The 23,792-nt window shown below is 41.7% G+C and overlaps 1 protein-coding gene across 13 annotated transcripts in view; it reads right to left on the reverse strand.

Moving 5' to 3' along the window:
• Positions 1-23,792, reverse strand: part of CACNA1D (calcium voltage-gated channel subunit alpha1 D) — a 525,137-nt gene that overhangs the window by 149,159 nt on the left and 352,186 nt on the right. For 11 of the 13 annotated variants that reach the window (XM_060402380.1, XM_060402383.1, XM_060402382.1 and 8 more), the window contains exon 8: positions 17,420-17,523. In XM_060402380.1, coding sequence (XP_060258363.1) covers positions 17,420-17,523 — 104 coding nt within the window. Of the gene's footprint in view, positions 1-17,419; positions 17,524-18,075; positions 18,180-23,792 lie in introns of all 13 variants that reach the window. The other 2 variants (XM_060402384.1, XM_004018382.6) reach the window with 1 other exon arrangement.

Below are 23,792 nucleotides of genomic sequence, written 5' to 3' on the forward strand. Positions count from 1 at the left end.
TGATCTGGTGCATCCTTCATTAGACTTAGTCTCAGGGTCTTGATTTTTTTTTAGGATATTTGTTCATCTTCCATGTCTCTGATTAACATTTGGACACATGGAATACAGTTATTAATGACTTTTTCATGTCCTTTTCTGCTAATTCTAAAATCTGAGTGAGTACTGGATCCTTTTCAACTGATTGATTAGATCTTCTAATTATGGGTCACAGTTATCTGCTTCTTTCCATACTTTGTAACTTGATCCCAGACATTTTACCTTGTTGGATGCTAGATATTTTTGTATTTCTACACATGCTCCAGTGCTTTGTTCCTGGGTATGTAAGTTGGACCAAACTGATTGATCATTTCAGGTCTTGCTTTAACAATCTGTTAGGTCAGTCTGGAACACTACTGAATCTAGGACTAGCAATTCCATTGCTGAGGCAAATCCTTTCTGAGTATTCTACTCTGTGTCCTGTGAATTATGAGTTTTTCCCGTCTGGCTGGTGAGAACAGGCAATATTCCTGGCCCTATGCGAGCACTGAACACCATCCTTTTAATCCATTCAAATTTATTTCCCCAGCTTCCTCATACACACATACACATCCTGAATACTTAAGGGGGAACATCTGGAGTTCTCCGTGAAATTGTCTTCTCTGCAGAACTCTGTGCTGTGTTCTTTAGCCACCATAGTTTTTGCAGACTCTTGGCTTCATCTTCTAAACCCAGGGAGACCACAGGGCTCTGCCTGGGCTTCCTGCTCTTCTGCTGTGGCCCAGGAATTCTCTTAAGCCAGTAAACTGGGACAATCATGAAGCTCATTGAGTTTCTTTCCTGATTCTCAGGGATCACTATCTTTCATTGCCTGATATCCAGTGTCTTTAAAAACCATTGTTTTACATATATTGTCTGTTTTGGGGTTTGACTTTGTTGTTTCAGGTGGGAGGGTAAATCTGATAACTCTTACTCCATCTTGACCAGAAGCAGAAGACTTTCAATTCTATTTTAATGGTGTTTTCAAATCAATTTTATCAAGATGCAAGTCACAAACAATAAAATACACACAATTTATGACTTGGCTAATGTTGACACCATGTAAACACCACCACAATCAAGATATAAAACATTTACACCTCTCAGAAAGTTCTCTCATTGCCTTTCCCCATCAGCTCATCCTCCTCCCACTCTAGAAAATGATTTCTGTATTATAGAATAATTTTGCCTATTCCAGAACTTCATCATGTTATTTTACAACTGGCCTCTTTTCCTCATCAGTATGTTTTTGATGACAATGCTGTATTAGTACTTCAACCTTTTTACTGCTACTGAACAGTATTCCAAAAATCTAAATATACCACAATTTCCTCTTTAATGCTACCGATAGACCTTTGGTTTTTTTTTTTTTTTCTTCTCCAATTTTAAGTTACTAAAAACAATGCTCGATGAATGCTGGCATACAAGTTATTTTGTGGACAGAAGGCTTTCATTTCTTTTCAGTAAACAACTAGAAATGGAGTTGAGTTATATCTGTTTAATTTTATGAGAACTTTGACAAGCTTTTCTGAAGTGGTTGTACCATTTCATGTTTCTGTGAGAAATGTGTGAGCATTATCAGTTGCTCTACACTGTTGCCAACACTTGATACTGTTTTTTTCTTTTATTTTTAACTAATCTATATATGTAGTAGATGCATGCTCAGTTGCTCAGTCACGTCCAACTCTTTGTGACATTGTGCACTGTAGCCTGCCAAGCTTCTCTGTCCATGGGATTTTCCTGGCAAAAATACTGGAGTCGGTTGACATTTCCTTCTCCAGGGAATCTTTCCAATCCAGGGACAGAACCCGTGTCTCCTGCGCTGCAGGCAGATTCTTTACTGCTGAGCCACCAGGGAAGCTGATATACGTAGTAAAATTTCACTGCAAGTTTAGCTTTCATTTCCCAGATGACTAATAATATTAAACATCTTTATATGTACATCGGCTATTTGTGTATGTATATATATATACAGCAAAGTATCTGTTCAAGTCTTTTGCCAATTTCAATTGGGTTATCTTATTATTTGTTAAGAGTTCTTATATGTTCTCTATACAAACTCTTTGTCAGATATGTGTGTTGTAAATATTTTCTCCCATTGCGTGCTTTTCTTTCCAATTTCTTATTTATGAAATGCAGAAATATGTTTAGAAAATATTTATACTTTAGCTTTTTAGTTAGATCTGAGTGTTGAAGAATTGGTGCTTTTGAAATGTGATGTTGGAGAAGACTCTTGAGAGTCCTTTGGACTGCAAGGAGATCAAACCAGTTAATCCTAAAGGAAATCAGTCCTGAATATTAATTCAAAGGACTGATGCTGAAGCTGAAGCTCCAATACTTTGGCCACCTGATGCAAAGAACTGACTCACTGGAAAAGATCCTGATGCTGGGAAAGACTGAAGACAGGAAGAGAAAGGGACAAAAGAGGATGAGATGCTTGGATGGCATCACTGACTCAATATACATGAGTTTGAGTAAGCTCTGGGAATTGGCAATGGATAGGGAAGCCTGGCATGCTGTAGTCCATGGGATTGCAAAGAATTGGACACGAAGGCAATGGCACCCCACTCCAGTACTCTTGCCTGGAAAATCCCATGGACGGAGGAGCCTGGTAGGCTGCAGTCCATGGGGTCGCGAAGAGTCGGACATGACTGAGCGACTTCACTTTGACTTTTCACTTTCATGCACTGGAGAAGGAAATGGCAACCCACTCCAGTATTCTTGCCTGGAGAATCCCAGGGATGGGGGAGCCTGGTGGGCTGCCGTCTATGGGGTCGCACAGAGTCAGACACGACTGAAGCGACTTAGCAGTAGCAGCAAGTGACTGAACTGAACTGATGATCCATTTCAAGTTAGTGCTTGTGTTAAGTGTGATATAAAGGTCAATGTTTTTTTTTTTAACAGATTCCTAGTTTTTCCAGCATTTCACTGAAAAAAAATTATTCTTTCTCCACTGAATTATTTAACACTTTTGTCAAAAAACAACTGACCATATATACATATTTCTGGATTTTCTATTCCATTCAATTGTTCTATATACCATCTTCAGGCCAAAATGACAGTGTATTTACTATAGCTTTATGGAAGTCTTGAAATCAGGTAGTATACGTCTTTCAGCTTTGTTCTTTGTCAAGATTGTTTTAGTTATTATAGGTCCTTCACAATAATATATAAATACTAGAATCAGTTTCTTTTTTTAAAAAAAGGCCATTAGTATTTATGAGTGGGACATCACTGAATAAACAGATACATTTGATGAATGCATAGATAAATTCAACATCTTAACACTACTGAATCTTCCAATTCATGATCATGGGCCATTATTTACTTAGATCATCTTTAATTTGACCAATCAGTATTTTGCAGTCTTCAGTGTAGAGGTCTTCCCTACCTTCTCTTATCTTTACCCCTAAGTATTTTAAAATGTGTCAATGCTATTGAAAATCTTATTTTCTCAAAGTTCATTTTTTACATTATTGGAGCTTGTATATGGGAATAAGATTGACTTTTGTACACTGACCTTTATATCCTGAGACCTTGTTATAGTCACTTATTAATTCTAATAGGTTTTCAGGCAGTTTGTTGGGAATTTTTAAATAGATAATCATATTTTCTGTAAAGATAAATACTTTTTACTTTCTTTCTGCTGCTGCTGCTGCTGCTAAGTCACTTCAGTCGTACCCAACTCTGTGTGACCCCAGAGACGGCAGCCCACCAGGCTCCCCCGTCCCTGGGATCCTCCAGTCAAGAACACTGGAGTGGGTTGCCATTTTCTTCTCCAATGCATGAGAGTGAAAAGTCAAAGTGAAGTCGCTCAGTCGTGTCCGACTCTTAGCAATCCCATGGACTGCAGCCCACCAGGCTCCTCCATCCATGGGATTTTCCAGGCAAGAGTGCTGGAGTGGGGTGCCATTGCCTTCTCCTTACCTTCTTTCTAGTCTTTTATACCCTCTACTTGCCTTAATGTACTGACCTACTGGTAAAGCTGAAGAAAAGGGGTGAAAGATGAGTGACTACTTTGTTCCTAATCTTATAAGAACACACTCGGCCTTTCACCATCAAGTATGGTGTCAGTTATAGTTTCTGTGTTTTCTGTAGATAATCTTATTCAGGTTGAGGAAGTTGCCATATAGTCCTAGTTTGCTGAGAGTTTTTATTATGAATGGTTATAGAATATTGTTGGCGGTATTTTCTGCATTTATTGAGATGGTCATATGATTTTTATCCTTCATTCTGTCAATTCAGTAAATTACACTGCTTGATTTTCCAATGATGAACTGATCTGTGTTTCTAACATAAATTTCATTTGATCATGAGGTATTATTCTTTTAATTATTGCTAGATTCAATTTGTTAATATTTGAGAATTTTACATCTGTATTAATGAAGGATATTGTTCTTTTCTTATGTCTGTTGTGTTCGGTATTGAAGTTATTCTGGCCTCATAAAAATGAGTTAGAGAATGTCCCCTCCTATACATTCTAAAAGTTTTTCTAGGAATGGAATGTTATTCTTTTCTTCTAAGTTGTTTGACAGAGTTCACTCGACATTATCCAGGCCTCTGGTTTTGAGAGAAGGTCTGTGATTCAGAATTCCATTTGAAAAGCAAATACAGGGCCCTTCAGTTTTTTTCTTTCTCTTTGAGTCAGTTTGATAAGCTGCGTTTTTCAAGGAATATGTCCATTGCTCCTAAATTATTGAATTTACTGTCATAAAACTGTTTATCCTAGTCACTAATTATTTTAATGTCTATAGTATTTGTGTTGATACCCCCTCCATCATTTCCGATACTGATTTTTTAAAATTAATCTTGCTAAAGATTTACTAATTTTATCAAGCTTTTCCAACAGTCCACTCTTATCTTTGTTAACTTTACCTATTCTTGAGTTTTCTGTTTTACTGACTTCTCTCATTTCTCTTTTACTTTCCTTGGATTTAATTTGCTTTCCTTTTCTAGATTCTTAGATGGGAATCAGTTCAGTTCAGTTGCTCAGTCGTGTCCGACTCTTTGCAACCCCATGAATTGCAGCATGCCAGGCCTCCCTGTCCATCACCAACTCCCGGAGTTCACTCAGACTCACGTCCATTGAGTCAGTGATGCCAGATGGGAATAGAGACCACTGAATTGAAAGGCATTTAGAGCTATAAATTTCTAAGCATTGTTTTAGATGGATAATGCACATTTTGATTTGCTGTATTTTCATTATCACTTTCTTTTCTTTTTTTATTGAAGGATAATTGCTTTACAGAATTTTGCTGTTTCTGTCAAACCTCAACATGAATCAGCCTAGGTATACATATTCCCCTCCCTTTTGAACCTCCCTCCCATCTGCCTCCCCATCCCACTCCTCTGGGTTGACACAGAGCCCCTGTTTGAGTTTCCCGAGCCATACAGCCAATTCCCGTTGGCTGTCTATTTCACACGTGGTAATGTCAGTTTCATGTTACTCTCTCCATGCATCTCACCCTCTCCTCCCCTCTCCCCATGTCCACAAGTCTGTTCTCTATGTTTCTGCATTGCTGCCCTGCAAATAAATTCTTCAGAACCATTTTTCTAGATTCTGGATATGTGCGCCAGAACAAAATAGACCTTAAAATAAAGAAGATTACAAGAGATAAGGAAGGACACTACACAATGATCAAGGGATCAATCCAAGAGGAAGATGTAACAATTGTAAATATCTATGCACCCAACATACAAGCACCTCAATACATAAGATAAACACTAACAGACATAAAAGGAGAAATTGACAGTAACACAGTAATAATAGGAGACTTTAATACCCCACTCACACCAATGGACAGATCATCAAAACAGAAAACTGATAAGGAAACACAAGTCTTAAGTGATATATTAGATGAGATGGATCTCATTGGTATCTTCAGGACATTCCATCCAAATGCAGAATACACCTTCTTCTCAAGTGCACATGGATCATTCAGTTCAAAATATCCCTTATTTTCACTGTAATATTTTTCTTTAAATTATAAGGTATTTGGAGATGTCTTCTTTCATTATCAAAAATCTAAAGAATTCTAGAATTCTAAAGAGAATTCTAAATAGCTACTATTACTAGTTTATATTTTTAATCAATGCTGTTTAAAAAAAAAACATACTTTGCAAGATTTTAATCTTTGAGCCCTTTTTTTAAACAGCACAGATGTAGCCTATCTTGGTGCTCCTGAACAAAATGTGTATTCTGCTGTTATTGGATGTAAGTACCAATTAAGGTCAGTTTCATTGGTAGTGTTCAGATGTTATCTATGTTTAGTTTTTTTTCATCCCCGTGTTCTTCAATAGTCAAAATGGAACTATAAATTTTTCATCTGTGTTTGCAGATTTACTGATTTCTCTACTTAATTTTGCTGTTGGTTTTTCGTTCGTCCCACATGTTCTTTGCTCCTTTTCTGCCTTATCTGTCATCTCTCAATTTGTTTGTATTGATGGCCCCACCCCATCTTGATTATGGATAATGTTTTCCTGCTTCATTTCCTGGCCCATAACTTTTAATCATCTGGGGGAACACTTGGGGAACATCCGAGTTTTGAGGTCTTCCTTTAATGGGTGTTGACTTGTTTTGGCAGGTGTTTAGTTGGCCACTTGTCCTGATCCTTCTGAAGCTTGTCTGTAAGATTCACTGGGGCAGGTCTAGAGTGGCTTTTACTCCAGGAGGAAGGTAACCCCACCCCTAATATTTGGTGTTTCTGAGGTTTCACTTGAATGTCCAATGTATTCATCAAGTTCAATCTAGTCTAGCTGATCAGAATCCCTCTGTTGTCCAACACTGAGACTTCCAGCAGCTCACAGCTTTGTAGTAGCTGCTCTCTGCCTCACTCCCATAGGTCCAACTGGCACACAGCAGCCTAGTATATGGTCAAAGATTTCAGAGAATCCTTTTCAGATATCCTGAGTCCCTGCTCTGCCTACTGCTCTCCAGTACCCTGCCCTGAAAATTCCAGCCATCTTGGCAGTTCAAACTGCTTTTTGCCTCTTAAGCGAATAGACCATGGTCTTCTCCTGGGCTCTGCCTCCCTGAGCCACAATTCTAAAAGCATCTCCAGGCAGAAAGCCAAGGCAATTGTGGCACTTACTTCATGCGTTTCCCTTCTCTTAAGGGACATAATCCTGTGCTGCCTGCTGCCTATTTCTATCTTCTGGGGGAAAAAATGCTTCGTATATTTTGGCCAGTTTTATAGTTGTTTATAGTAAAAGGTCCATTCTGGCACTGTTACTATATTGTGACTGGAAGAGGATTACAATAGTCTCAAATTGCTCTCCCCTCATCTAGTCTTGCATCTATATAGTCCATTCATACTACTGCAGCCAGAGTGATTTTTATATGCTCAATGTTTCCAACACTAAGAAAAAATTTCACATATTCACAAAAGTAGGAAGACTTACACAGTGAACACATACATGCCTGCCACCTGGCTTCCACAATGAACATTTGTTACACTTTATTTATCTCCTATCTATCTATGCCTCTATCCGTTATATTTGTTGAAGCATTTTAAGGTAAGTTGACGATATCAGAGTAATTTTCATTAAACACAGGTAGAAATCACATCACTTTGAGCTTAAAGTTTATCAGTGGGTTCCTTTATCCTTCAGCTAATGACCAGAATCTGTGACATGGTCTCAAAGGACCCTTGTGATCTGGGCTCTGCTGATCAGTCTTTGTTTTCTGCCTTCTTTTCCCAGCCCCTGGGTGCCTGCCACCCTGGCTTTCTTCAGTTCAGTTCAGTTGCTCAGTCGTGTCCGACTCCTTACGACCCCATGAATCGCAGCATGCCAGGCCTCTCTGTCCATCACCATCTCCCGGAGTTCACTCAGGCTCATGTCCATCGAGTCCGTGATGCCATCCAGCCATCTCATCCTGGGTCATCCCCTTCTCCTCCTGCCCCCAATCTCTCCCAGCATCGGAGTCTTTTCCAATGAGTCAACTCTTCGCATGAGGTGTCCAAAGGACTGCAGCTTCAGCTTTAGCATCATTCCTTCCAAAGAAATCCCAGGGTTGATCTCCTTTAGAATGGACTGGTTGGATCTCCTTGCAGTCCAAGGGACTCTCAAGAGTCTTCTCCAACACCACAGTTCAAAAGCATCAATTCTTTGGCGCTCAGCCTTCTTCACAGTCCAACTCTCACATCCATACATGACCACTGGAAAAACCATAGCCTTGACTAGACGGACCTTAGTCGGCAAAGTAATGTCTCTGCTTTTGAATATGCTATCTAGGTTGGTCATAACTTTTCCTCCAAGGAGTAAGTGTCTTTTAATTTCATGGCTGCAGTCACCATCTGCAGTGATTTTGGAGCCCCCAAAAATAAAGTCTGACACTGTTTCCACTGTTTGCCCATCTACTTCCCATGAAGTGAGGGGACCAGATGCCATGATCTTCGTTTTCTGAATGTTGAGCTTTAAGCCAACTTTTTAACTCTCCTTTTCACTTTCATCAAGAGGCTTTTTAGTTGCTCTTCACTTTCTGCCATAAGGGTGGTGTCATCTGCATATCTGAGGTTATTGATATTTCTCCCGGCAATCTTGATTCCAGCTTGTGTTTCTTCCAGTTCAGCATTTCTCACGATGTACTCTGCATAGAAGTCAAATAAGCAGGGTGACAATATACAGCCTTGACGTACTCCTTTTCCTATTTGGAACCAGTCTGTTGTTCCACATCCAGTTCTAACTGTTGCTTCCTGACCTGCATACAGATTTCTCAAGAGACAGGTCGGGTGGTCTGGTATTCCCATGGCTTTCTTCAGATTCTCCAATACCCTCTACTCATTCATACTGTCGGGCCTCTGATGGGATTTCTCCTTTGACTGTAATACCCTCCCTGAGTGTCTTTCCCATCTTGCCTGGATATGATGGCTATTCCTTCATCCTTCCCTTTCTTCAGGATGCTTCCCCTAAACATTTGTTCTCCCTGTTAAACACTCTCACAGCATCATGGACCTCTCCTTTAAAGGATTTATAAAACTTTGCAATTTTTCTCCCCCTCATTAGCTTCATGAAGATAAGACTCTGCTTTGCCTCACCGCTCAAATCCCAGAGCCTGGGAAGGTACTTGGCAAATACATCTATCACTGTGTAGGCACATAAAAACATTCAATGAATGAACGATGAACTCATTTTTTTCTCAGTAAGTCTGAGAGAGAGAGGAATATTTAGCAAGACTGTCTGCTTATTAGTCTGTCACACTGAACTCTCACCAGGTGGTACAGGGTTAGTCCTCAATACTGCCTCCCAACCAAGCATATTTGCCCTTGTCTAGATGGTTGAGGACAAAGTCATTCGGAAAGCCCCCCAAGTCAGGACATTAACCATTTTTTTCAGCGCTCTTTTACTTTTCATTTTTAGTGTTCTTTGATGCAGTCAATCTACATTCTCATAATGCTGTGGATCCGTATCTTCATTTGATTCTCAGAGATATAGCTCTGAATCTTGAAGTTTTATTTTGATTCAGAGAAAATATTTTGTTTTTGGGGGGGTGCTGTGCCACATGGCTTATAGGGTCCTACTTCCCTGACCAGGGGTCGAACCCGGATCCCCTGTAGTAGAAGTGGGGAGTCCTAACCACCAGACCCACCGAGGAATACGCCACAGAAAATACTTTTAAAATGTTAATAACACCTTTAAGGGTTTGAAATAAGGTCGTGCCCAACACCTTACTCTGTGCCTCTCCACACACACTCTCACTTTACATGCCCTGGCAGTGACAGCAGTTCTGCTCTGTGGGACCTGAGAACACTCTCATACAGGAGGTGATATTTTTACCTTGGGTGCCCACACCTGCTTAAATGTAATATTGCTTCTGTGTAGAATCTAGGAAAATGGTACAGGTGAACTTATTTCCAGAACAGAAGTAGAGACACAGATGTGGACAAACTTACGGAAACCAAGGAGGGGTGGGAAGGTGGGTTGAATTGGGGGACTGAGATTGACATATATACATTACTATATATAAAACAGATAACTAATGAGAACCTGCTGCATAGCTCAGGGAACTCTACTTGGTGCTCTGTGTTGGCTTGAGTGGGAAGGAAATCTAAAAAAGAGGGTATATACTGTGCTGTACAACAGAAACCAACATAACATTGTCAAGCAACTATACGCTAATAAAAATCAATTTAAAAACAAAAAGAAGTTTAAAATAAAATGTTCCAGGAACATTTTATTTATTAGGACAACTGCTGAACTTGAATAAAGAAGAGCTCCCAGTACCACAGACGTATGGGTCTTGCTATCCTGAGCCATTCTGCTATACCAAGATTTGATTTCTGTAAGCAATTTTACCAGCCTATAAAAGAATATTACAAGGAAGGAAAAAGAAAAAAAAAAACTGACATAAGCTTGACAGTAGCACCTTAGGGCAATCATCAATATGTTTCTCACAGAAGTCAAATTATTAAATTCATAAACAACCCTTCACTGCAGAAATAAGAACAATTGTTAATGCCGCCAACTGAATAGGGAACACAGGAAAATTATGGCTTTAATTTCAACTGCTAAGGTGCCAGTGTCTTTATGAAGAACTGAGCCTCTGCATGAAAGCTCAGTGATGAATTCCGCTAAGTCAACAGCTCTCCATTGCCAAGATGGGTGCTCAGGAGGGCACATGTGGCCATAGATGCCTCCTGGGCCCTCAGAGGTGTTTTGCTACATTTTATAAGAAAGGACTGGATTAGGAATACATGATAGCCACAGCTGACAAGTGAGAGAGCTCTCCTCAATCTGCTGCTGTGCCTGGCTGCTGTCCACTGCTGTTGCCAGGGAAACCGACATCAGCTTGATGGAAACAAGGATCAGGGAAAACTTTCACTTACCTCGTTTCCACTGATCCCAACAGCTATTTCTATGGGAACAGTCGCTGCCGGCCAGTGGCAGAGAGGTTACCACTCACTTGTTAATGTCAGGTGTGGCTATCAGCCTATTCACTTCAGGTACCACAGTACCCACAGCACCGGTATCCAGCTGTCAGCTACCCCTGACAGCATCTTAACTCTGCAACAAGAAAGCTCAGGGCTTAAAAGTCTATAAAAATGTTTAGGACAGTTCTTTATTAGAAAAAGGAAATTTAGCATTCTTCCACATAGAGCTGAAGCAGGGCTTAATTTCTTGTTCTACCAAAACCAAACCATGTGAAGTTACTAAAGGACCATAGATCTCTCCCTCAGTTTTCAACCCCACTCACAGCACTACTTCCAAGTTCAAGAAAAGAGACTTCCAACTGTGTGGACAACTCTTTCATCTGTGAGTCAAGTCAAACCAAAGATATATCCAGTTAACTGTGGGGAAATATTTTGCTACAAGTGATCATTAAGAGTGTCTTTGGGAATCTGGCAGCCTGATCATCACTAATTGCACACAGGAAAAAATATATATATTTTTTAATTTTAAGAACTATCTACAAAGAACTCTCCACTGTCCCCTTGTTTTTGAACTAGACCTCTATGTGTTTTCTCTGCCTGTTGTCAAGATATGGAATTAACTCATTAACTCAATACAATTTCATTCTGTAATGTAGTGGTAACCAATCACGCTGATAGCCTGCTTTATCCCATTACCTAACAATACCCTTTTCAATGTCACAAGCAATTCAACTACTCTTCTAAGATGCAGATCTGTTTATGTACAGGAAGAAATTCTGTTGTTCATTTTCTGTGAGCAGATGCTGGTAAAGCATTGAATGAGAGTAAATTCTAATCCCAGTCATGAATAATTTATACAAATGCCTATTCCCAGAGGGTATGTCTCCACAATATACCTGGTATGTTTTTCCCTCTGAGCCAACATTCAAGGGGAGGGAACTAGAGGCAATCTCTGATTGACCATGGTTCATAATGGTGTGAATGTAACAGACTACGGTGTAAACTATGATGCCCCCAAACCCGAACCTATTTTGTAAGATTCTAATACAGCACAGTCACCCCCACTTGCCATGCCACCCTCTTCCACTCCCTCTATACCAGCAGTTACACAAGTAGAGAAGCCAGGCATGAATCTCTGCCTAGGTTTTTTTAATCCCAACACTTTCAACCAATCACCAAGCATCCTTTCCCCCCAGTTAATGTAGATTAAAGAGAAACCAAATGGACTGAAGAGAAATATAATGTTTTAGACGAATATGAGTAAAGTCTAAGGAATAGGAGATGAAATTCATTAATCATCTTTTTCCTCTAAAAAAGTGATTAGAGGGACCTTCCTGGCAATCCAGTGGTTAAGAATCTGCCTGCCAATGGAGGGGATATGGGTTCAATCCCTGGTCTGAACCCCAAATGCCTGGGGGCAACTCAGTCCATGCGCCACCAAAAAGCCACGGTGACGAGAAGCCTGCACACTGCCAATGGAGAGCAGCCCCACTCGCCAAGGCCAGAGAAAGCCCGAGCCCAGCACGAAGACCCAGTGCGGTCACAAATAAATAAACATTTTTTAAAAGACTAGGGCAGAGGTCTGTCCCAATATGGGTCATAGTCTGGCGCATAATTAAAGAACCTTCACATTATGATACTGAATTTATAAAAGAAAAGAGAATGGAGTTTTTAAACTCCATTTTATGGCAGGGAATATCCAGGCACCAAGACAACAGTGTTCAAAACAACTGAACAGAAAAATATTCACAACATAGGATCCTAAAATTGCCCTTTGGATTTACTATGAAAAATGGCATATGGGGCCCGACTTCAAAGGCCGACAGAGAACAGATGCATCAAAGTCTGGGTTATATTACACTAATCTCTTAAGGGTCTTTTATCTAATCTCTTCCTGGCCATTGCTAAGTGCTAGGGATCTGACTGCTACTATATAAATATCAGAGATTATCTAAACTTCTCAGGAGAAATCCATCTAATAGACATCAAAACCAGTCTAGGCACCGTGGGTCCTTAGTCTATCTTTGGCAGAAACAGAAACAAAGGCAAATCAAATCTTTGCTTAGCAAGGACTTCATAATTTACCAACTCCTAAGTATTTTCATTTTACCTTCCTGCGCCTCTAAGAGCATTTTTGGACATTAGATCCTCTAAAAGCAAATTCTCTACTCTAAACTAAGTAGAGAATACTTAGTTTATTAACATCCTGAGTAGAAGAGTCATGCAAATTAAACTCTACCTATAGGCCTGGTCACAAGGGAGAAAAATTAAAAGAACTGAGTTGATTAGATTTTTCTTGCATGCAAATCTCATTTTATATACTCTTACTCAAGCCATCACCATCAAAGTAACGAACCTCTCTACACTCTTCAGCTCACTGAATCCTCTCGCAACTCCCCACGGTTAATATTATTAACATCATTTTGCAGACAAGCGAAGTGAAGCTCGAACAGGTAAACTATTTCACCAAATCTCATAGTTGGTAAAAGGTAGAGCAGAGAGTTAAGTCTTAATTATCTGACTCTAAAGCCAGTGTTTAACCATATGTTACAGAAATGTCATGCCTCCCTACTTGTGCAAAAATAAATCACTGTCAGAACTTCAATCATGATTGAGAGCTGCACCTCAAAGATGACAAAGAACCTCCATGGCCTGATCATGAGGGCACTGAGTACAGTATTAATGTGCATACAAAGCCTATTTCTGTTGGTCTCTTCCTGGGAAATTCAGAAAACGGTACATTTCAGATATTCTCCAAATAGCCTCTTAGCTGTTACCACTTCACCCAAGGAGGGGATTGGGAGGAGGCCCACAGAGGTAAGAAAAAGATACATTCAATGAGTAAAATTCTTTGCAGTATCTATTTTTCAAAGCACTTTTACATTCATGAGCCGACCTAAAGCCACCTATTCTGTGTGTGTGGGTGGGGATGGCACAGCAGCCTCATCCCTCCTTTGAGGGGCCAAGAGATGTAGGCTCGGGACTCCTAAGTGAAGTCCCAGAGTTATTTAGCACATGACCAGAACTCAGGTCTTCTAATTCACATCTCACCCACCAGCCCCTTTTTGGGGGTCTGACCCACACCACAGGGGCTCAGAGGGCCGTCTACCTTACCAGAGGTGTGCCTGGCACCAGGTAGTCCTTGCAGGTGAAGATGTGAGCCACTGTCCATGACCACCATCCCCCCTGGGAATCTGGCAGTGACTCTAAAGATAAAAAGTGCTGAAACACCACCGTGTTCTCTTATCTTACCTACCTATAGAAAAAATACCCCAAAGGGGACAAGAGTTAAGTGAGCAATTTTAAAAGTGAACAATCATCAAAGCCACCATGAGAAAAGCCAGCTGAACTGTAGACTTAATTGAGACATTCTTTCTAACACTTAGTCATAACGGGGCCATCTCCTTGATAACAACTTATTATCAAATCAGAACTCTAGTTACTGACTTTCTCGGCTCCTCCCACACAGCACAAGTACCTGGGTTGGGGCAGGGGGTGGGAATGTCTTCATCCAGGATCATGCTTGGCTATGCAGAGCATACAGTTCATGAACCTCATACTCACCTTGAGAAAAACAGTCCGCTGTAAAACCAGAGCTATTTCAAAGCATCAGATTTAACAATGCTTCATAAATGTACCAATACCAAATCAAGTGCACAGATTAAAATCAGTTTAAGGATACAATAGGACAGCATGGCCACATGGAAAAAGAAGAGGAGCCAAGGAAGAGCAACAAATATTTCCAAATGGTTGACTTAAAGACACATAGCGTCTTATAACGATCCTTCATTAGAAAGCATCAGCATGGTCTAAAACAGGAGAGCCTTTTAATTCAGGGCTTTTGGAATTACATTTGTGCTGGTCCAATGGTCCCTAAGGGTATGCAACATAAGCCATCTCCTTTTTAACATTTATGTCCTTCTGATTTTGTATTTCCTCCAATGTTCCCTAAAAAAGTTGGGAAGAACTCTAAGATTGAAACTAAAAAAATGGTTTTTTAAATTTCATTTCTCTGAAACAAGAAAATAAATACAAATGACTGATTTTGATTTTTTGTTGCTTTTTGTAGGGGAAAGTCAAGGAGGAGTACCCAGGCGGAGAAGCCCAAGTAACTAACTGTTAGGAAAGGTGGGAGCAGCCTGTTCTCTGGTTTCTCCACCTCTAGCCCACCCCACCGCCACCCCCACAGACACCTTATCATCTTTCAACATCCAGCTCATAGACATACTGCTTTCACAGCTTCTCTGTCCCCGCCCCTATTTTAGCTTGGCCATCCTGCACTGCCCGATGACAGTTCCACCCCAGACAATGACTGTCTGAGCACAAGGCCCCCATCTGAGTCTTAGACATCTTGGCACCCTGGCCCCTGGCCCAGAGCCAGACATGCAGCAAGAATTCAGGAAAAGCGACCAAATTTGCGAACACGCTGGAACACTGCTCTGCGGACGTGGTTCCTCCTTTAGACAGAGTGCTGCTGGACATCTCCTACCCAAGTGGCCTCGCACGTCCAGGCAGGGTCAGCTGCAGCCCCGGGGGAGCTGGGGCACATCGTGGAACTGACTGAATATTGCTGGGAATTTTTGGGTTTTATTTTAAGAATTCAAATGTCATTTACATTCTCCTTCATAAGGAATCCAGTTTTGTTCTGATTTAAAAATATTTTAAAGTTACTTATTACTTTCCCCAAAATATATTTCAGTAAACTGGCTGTTCCATCATGGTGTGTGTGTCTTTATCCTCCAGCTGTGGGTACCCCCAACTGGGTGCATATTTAGCATCCACCATTGTAATAAGGGGTCCCTCCCAGCTTTTTCCCCTTTTCCCTTTTTAAGTCTGTCTCATCCTGCCAGGGTGATGTTCCTGCTCTGGGAAGCTCAGAGATAAGGCATGTCACTGGCACTGTTAAAATTAGTCGTTTCCATGGCCTCAGTTTAGTTGGGTTTAGGAGACACAGGGTGCCAAGGAATTCACAACAGAATTGCTGTTAACCTTGTATGGGCTGTTCCTGTAGTAAAATCAACATGATGCTGCTTCTCCAGGGATAAATTCCACCCTCACCATCCTGACACTGACCTAAGGCCACAGAGGGTCGTTAGGAAGAAGGCACTTTTAAAGTGTGACGTGAAAGAACTTTAGGCTTGAAGAGCCATTTATCCAGAGAAAGAATCTTTGGCCTGGGTCAGTGCAGAGGGTCAGCTGTCACACCAGAACTCAGGCCCAGAGCCCCCTTTCCCCTCACTGTAAGGCATGGGCTCCTGGCTCATTTCTAGATGGGGCTTCAGAGGACAGTGTGTATCCATGGTGTGAAAGCGACCGCACTTGGTCAGGGAGAATTCTAAACATGCTGTCCCTGAAAACAGGCAGGGTAGCTGAGAGGGAAAATGAGGAGAGGAAGCAAAGATGGGTAACTAGCTCGCTTTCTGCTCTGGAAAAGGCAGTGTTTAGAAAAGTGAGATAAAGGTCTCTCCACTGACTCGGCATTACATGAAGACATCACTTCCCCCGAGATACAAGCTCTCAGCAAGACAGAGATAGAGTGAGTGAGGAGTAGATAAACTCACTGGGAATCAAGTCTATCAGCAGTATCTCCAGAGGATGTCTGAACTCAGGAGTGACAGGGGCTCCTCAGGGGAAACAGGCACCTATGAGCCCCGGTCACCCTCCCAGGCCCTGGCAATGGCAATAAGCTGGCAGTGAGAGCCTGGGGAGGCCCCACTCCCTTCTCTGGGATACTCCCCTGTGTCGGGTGTCTGTGTGGTGGGGAAGATGCTAGGATGCCCAGGAGGGCTCTGGGATGGCAACCACAGACAAGATAGAGCCCCACTCTGGTCCCAGCCTCCACTGAAGCCCCGTCAATCCACAGAGCCGAGGAGGCCAACAAAGTAACATTTCAAAAATGATGACTGAGTGACACAGACAATGATAAGGCCGGAGGAAATTTAGGTGCAAAAGCTGATTATTTCTCTGCATTAAAGACAGATTCTGTGAGCTAAGATTAAAAACGAATTCAAGGGAATATTCTCACAGTGATAGCAGCAGAAAACCAAGCTAATAAATGATCCCCATGGGAAGGATGTGAGATTTTTAAACTGTCCAGTATTTCTGTGCTAATCTAGGCTTATTTCTCCTTTACCATGAAATCTGAAACACCACTGGAAATAATCATGATACTGCAAGTAACTTTAAAGGGCCAGGCTATGTACTAATACTAATGGGAAGAAAACCACAAAAGACAAAGGTCCTTTGCTGCGGGAGACCAAGGCTGGGCATCCTTTTAGTCACTTTTAATCCACTCCTACACTCTAGCATATAAATGTGACTCACTTCAGGGAAATGGTTTCATTCAATTAATAGTTTGGCAAGCATCAGAAACACAGAATCTCACAGACAGATACGAGCATTGAGAATTACAGTTCAGTCCCAAAGCAACACACAGGGGGGACATCAGAGTCCACACGCATGCAGAGAAAGCCGTAGGGAGCTGCCTGACACATGGCAGCAGCAGAATGTGGGACATGGATCCAACTGCTTACCCACTAAGGACACCAAGAACCAGGTTAAGGACGAAAAATGAGCCAAGGATGATGAGACTAACAAAATACACCCATGGCCATTCCCATCCTATCGCATCATTTACCTGTAAAATGTAAGGAGATTAGTTATCAGTTATCCATTTGCCAAAGAGCAGAGCCCCAGGAACTGCTGCTGGACCACTAGGGCTTTGACTGAGGACTGGTGCTCCAAGGATGGGATCCCGCCAAGGGCCTTCCAGTTTTGTTCTTTCAATAAGGGCAGGTTCTGCTGCGGAAATCCCCAAATGTGGCCTACCAAAAGTCATTTAGCTACTGTTTGGTACCAATTAATCTGCATTATATTTGGATCCAGACCAATAAAGCAATTATAGATGTATCTCCTTTTAGGACAAATGGACAAGCAATGCCAATGATTTAAACCCCAAGTGACAACGCTGATTAAATCTCATCAATAATTATCCTATAGCTTTCTCTCACAAAGGCTGGTGAGGTTCCAGGAAACGTCTTGGTTTGGGAAGCCTCAGCAGAAAAGAAAGCATCTTGGAGGACACATAAAATGCTTGGCACCCACCCGGCGGCTCCCATCTAGCAAGCCTGTGTGGTCTTGGCAACTGTCCTCAGGACTCTGCTTTCAAGATGAAAGAGGTGTAGCTTACCCGCTCAATACACCAAGTACAAGATTTAGTACGAAAAATGACCCAAAGATGACGAGACTGACAAAATACACCCAGGGCAATTCAAATCCCATAGCATCATTCATCTGCAAGAAACAAGATGGTCTCATAGAAGTGGGTTAATAAGAGAATCTAATAAGGAGAGAGGGTTACATTAGAGACAGCATTCCATACATTTAATCAAACATTTACTCAGCTTCAAATCAGTAGCCAATGCACATTCATTATATATTCCCAACACACACACACACACACACACACACACACACACACACACACACACACACACACAGAGTCATCACAACTTTCAGGGCAACTAATAGCAAACTCTGGCCAATGCTAGGCCAATCAGCTAGAATTTGGCTCTTTCTTACAAGAAATTGCCTTGGTAAGGGATTTTCAGAGATCTTGGTAGAAGACAAAACTAGTGCTTAACTAGAAACTATTTTCTACTCTGCCCAAATTGTTGGTAGTATTCTTGCTTTCAAAATTTGTGATGGTGGAAAAGTCTTAGCTATAGAGACAAATTTGTAGCATTTGACTCTATAAATTCTTTTTTAAAAAAACTCTAAAATAATAACTTTCCAGTTATTGGATTTTGGGTATACTGGAAGCCAATCTATCCCAGGAAACCTAACCCACTTTAAATCTGGATTATCTGCTATCAGTCAGTGCAAGCACAGCTAAATTAATGCAAAGAAGGAAAGTACTCAGAAGTCAACTAGCTGACATATTCAGGGGTGCTTTGGGGAATGAGACTTTTTTTCTCAACTGCACCCACAGGAAGGACCCAACTGCTTGCCAGTAAGGAGAAATTTAAAAAGCCCTCATCTCTCAAATCTAGCTTGAACCTACACAACCTTCCCTGAGACAGGTGGCTCCAGCTGTGAGTTCTTTCAGAGGAACGTGGTGTCCCTACTTCTGTGCCAAGTGAAGCAGCACAGTCAGACATGGCCCCCTGAACACACCTTCCCGGGGAGATCAGCTCATGAGCAACTTTTGTGCTGAAGCAAACAGGTGCTTCAGGGTTCACAGCTGGATGCAACTTTCTAACAGCACAGGTCAGTGTTAAACATTGGGCAAAGCCTTCTCCAAGAAAGGTGAAGCACCAGTGAAAAGACTGAATGAATGACCCCAGGCCTGACTCTGCTGGAATCCCCAGCTAACAGAACAGTATATGGTCTGGGCTGATTCATGGTTCTGGCTTTCTGAGGTCAAGCCCTCAGGCCGTTAAGCATGTGCTTTCTTTACATTATCTGGCACTAGGTTTTTAGCTTTACAGAATGAAACTCATGCATTTCACTGTTTGCCTCAAGCAGAAACCAAACAGAAAAAGAGAACATTAAAAAAAAAATTACCTAACATCTGTTGCTGAAGTCTACAGAGAGGGCATTAAAGCCCTTATGAAACACCTGTTTGGCCACATGAAAACTGATGTGCTTACTGGAACTGCTATCAGTCTGCACATCTTATATCGGCAATTAGAATAATGAATGAGGCAGGGCCGTGGCTGCAATTGTTGATCTCATTAAGTTGGATAAACTAATTTCAGCAGGAAGGCCGAGGGTAATTCTTCCAAAGCAACTACACCACTAAACTTATTTAACCACCTAGATGTGCAGGAGAAGAAACAGGCTGCCTGGCGTAGTAACCAGAGCCCAGCCTGGAATCGGGGCCTTCCACAGACCCCTCTCTGGGCCTGCTTCCCCTTGGCTGGGGCAAGAGGATTGCCCATGACCGGGGAGAGTATGCTTGCTCACAGAGAGGAAGGGGGTGTATGTCCAGGGTCCCCACTAGGGGACCCTACCCTCTCACACGTCAGCAAAGTGTGTTAGCTGTCAGCCCAGCATCTGCCCTGCCCATCCTCTTTTGGGCTTCAGCCCCGTGTTCCAGAGGATGGTTCCGGGAACAGCTGTCTGCTCCAACTTGGGAGGGAACATCTTTTTTCCCCAAAGAAACTTATTTCCTAGAAATAAGTGTTTTTGCTCAAATCAGAAATATCACCTGGAATAACCCATGGGGGACAAGGGAAAACCAAAGGCCACAGGAGACCCTAAATCTCCAGAGCGTGGGAATGAGAAATAAAAATTAAGCTCTAAGGGCCAGTCTTTCTCCTGAAGTAACCTTCTCAACCCTGCTCTCTTTTCAGAGGCTAGTATTTCTTAGACTTTACCAATCACATGGGACACGTCAGAACTGGCAAGCCGGTCCCCGAAATACCCACACAAAAATAGAGACTCTGCTTGGGATTTTGTCTGCACGTCCTTTGTCAGCAAGGGAGAAAGCGGCATGAGCTCAGTCATTTCAATTTGGATTTTTAAAATATTTATATCAAAGTCATCATGTCGTGTCCCTGGTACTCAGGAAATAATAACCTGGTTTCAGTTTCCCCTCACTTCAAAGGCTGAGATGCACATCCATGCACATCTGATTAATCTAAGGCTTTTTGTTTTTTCTATTGCAAAAACTACTAGAAACTTGATATATTGGTTGTGGCTCCCCTGAGCCTAGAATCAGAGAAAGGACCAGAAAGGCAAGCTGCTAGCTAACTAGAGAGGGAGTTCCCAGGTACCCTGAATGAAGAAGACTATCAACTTGACCAAGGGAGCTTCCTGTTTGAGTCTGACAGCCAGCACTGCCATTGATGTGCTGCTCACTAAGAGAAGAGGTTGGCACTAAGGCAAAAGGCCACAAATAACTGATATGGATAATTCTTTCCTGAAACCAATTCTAATATTTTAATTAATTTCCTACATTTAAAATCATTTCCTTGGAGTTGAAGAAAAAATAATAGAATCATGTAGTGTTACTCTACATCTTGTGGACGACACAAAGTTAAAGCCCAGAGTATTTGGGTGACCTACCCAAGGTCAGGCACCTAGCCTTCTCCAGCGTAAGGCTCTTTCCTTGCACTACACCTTTCTGACTCTGGACAACAAACGTGTAGATCAGATGGCAGCTTAATTATGCTTATGGAGTTCACTTCAAAAAAAGAGCACTAAAAAAATGGCTTTCTATCAGAAGTTAATAATCCCATTCCCCACATATCCAAGCATCCTGTCCTACACATGTCTTTCTGCATACTGGGCCTACCTTCCCAAGACCCTGCCGCCACTTGCCAGGTACTCCTGGGGACTGAGGCATCCATGAACTTGGAAACACTGACTGAACATAAACTCAACCAGACTCAAACTCATCCCGGGCAATGACTCTGTCCAACATATACAAACACCTAAATGACTGAAAAATTTGCTTGCAATCAATATTTTAAATTGAATCTCAGTTCTCTCTCAAGATTTTCCCTTTACACTCTGGCTGTGGTAAAAATCAGGAATTTTAAAAAGGCCCATCTACCCTGAGGCAATGGGACTGCGAACTTGAAGAGTAACGGTAGCTGGTGTCTGCTGAGCACCAGCTTCGGGCCAGGCGCTGTGCTGGGCAGGGAGGCGCTGTTCTGTGCACAGCTGTGGATCCCACCGACTGCAGCCCATAAAATAGGAAGAAGGCTGGGGCCTGGCTCCTGCCTATGTCTATGCAGAGTTAATAAATGTAATCAGTAAGTAATTAGAAGCAACCTGATATGTTTGAGAATAAGAGCTCAGTGAGCACTCTGGAAGACATCCCTGAGCTGCCCCCTAGTGTTCCAGAAGGGCTCACAAACCTCCGAGAATGGAGAAATGCCAAGGAAGGGGGGGGGGGGGGTTCTAGTCTAGACCAGGGGTCATGACATTATGACCTGTGGGCCAAACCAGCCTACCACCTGCTTTTGGACAGCCCATGAGCTAAAAATGGCTTTTACATTTTTAAATGATGGGAAAAAAAAATCTGGACTATCTCATGACACAGGAATGTTATACAAAATTCACGTCAGTGTCCATAAATAAATACTGGAATGAAGCCACAGGTGTACATGTTGTCTGCAGCTGCTTCCAAGTGACATGGGCAGAGCTGAGCAGTTATGACATAGACATTATGGTCTGCCCGGCCACATATATTTACTGTCTGGTCCCTTATGAAAAAAAAAAAGGTCTGTAGACCCTTGTTGTAAATCAAATACCACAACCACTTGCAGCAGGACCTTGAGGATGTCTAGGGGTCTATATTCCACTGTTTCCCAGACCTGCTATAAAGGGATATAGACTGGCATAAGGTTGGTAAGTTATTGGAGTTCCTCCATCGGAATAAAGACACCATGTAATTCATAGAGAATATAATTATTATGTTGTCAAATTATTAGCCCTGTGACTGTCATATGAAAAACAGAGGTAATAATTATATCATCCTCTAAGGTGATACTTTGAGGTTCTCAGGAAAGCAAGTAGAAACTTTTGTTTCTAGGTGCGTGGAGTCTTCTCTCCTTTAATCACACACTCCCAGAGTTGCCACTAACTTGGCGATGGGAAGATTGTAATGAGAGAATCAGTGTGCGGAAACATAAAGTCTGCAACTGTCCATTAGGGCATGTCGGATCAGCAATGTCAATACACCATGAAAATAGGGAGACTAGAGCTGAGGAGTCACCGATTTTTTCATCTGTTTTAAATCAAAACGTTTTCTGTACTGTTTTAGGGGGAAGGACCAGAATTTGGGCTATCTGAATGGTGCTTTTTCTATCTATCAGAAACTTCAAAGGGAGACGAGATTGAGCCCTCCACTAATCTAACCAGGAGTGGCAACTTAAAACATAATACTGAAAATGAGCTCTTTACCTAATTAGAGGGTCCTCGTGCATAGCCATGGGCTTGGCTCATCCTATATAATCTTCCTCTTTCTCTTCACAAAAAATTTTACAAAAGGCATTGTGCTATGGATATAAATAACAGATTGCATACATACACACATACTCTCACTCTCTCTCTCCTATGACAATTAGAAAAAGGAGGGGAAGGGGAAGAAATAGACATGCTGGTGATATTTTAAAAACCCTATTACCAAACTAGACTAACACCTTGGGGATGAAAATAAAAACGCATTTTCTTTGCCTAACACTGAACATACAGACATTTCTACAACCCTGCAAGCATCAAATTCACTTGTGAAGGGAAGCAAAAACCTATTTACAAGCATTATGTTCTCTGAAGTTATAGAGTGATGGGAAATCTTATAAAGTGTCTAAAATTTAGATTCTATCAGAAAATATTTCACAACGTGCAGACTGTTTAACTGGAGACTGACCATTTAAGAAGTATGTTATTACTCATTACCTTTTAACAAATCATTATTGGAATCCTGATTAATCCCATTTGGACCTGGGTTTATGCTCAAAATCTACAAGGCAGCTGTTTTTCCCAACAACTCTGTGCCATGGAAAAATAATTTCTAAACTTCTGTGAGTGTTTTCAAATTCTATCAAACACAGAAGTAAACAAATAAGCTCAACTCTGTTAAAATACAACTGCTCTCATCTGTAGCAAACCCTACCGGCTCTGTTGGGAACAAGAGAAGCTAGCCCCGAGCCATACAGAGGGTGTCCATCTGTTTTCACGAACAGGTCCACCAGCCCTGGAAGGCTGATGTGCCATCTTTACCTTCTCTGCCAAAGTTCTCTAGCGCCAAAGAAAAGGGAAGACAGAGCTAAGGGCTTATGCTGGGCTGGTTTGTACTAATACTGAAGATGCAAAAGGGAAGCACCATAATAGGGGAAAAACCCATTTGGGCTTTAAGGCTGTGCTAAGCTATGGAAAGCCTGAAAAGAATCC

This window comes from Ovis aries, chromosome 19 (assembly GCF_016772045.2).
Source record: "Ovis aries strain OAR_USU_Benz2616 breed Rambouillet chromosome 19, ARS-UI_Ramb_v3.0, whole genome shotgun sequence".
Taxonomy (NCBI): domain Eukaryota; kingdom Metazoa; phylum Chordata; class Mammalia; order Artiodactyla; family Bovidae; genus Ovis; species Ovis aries.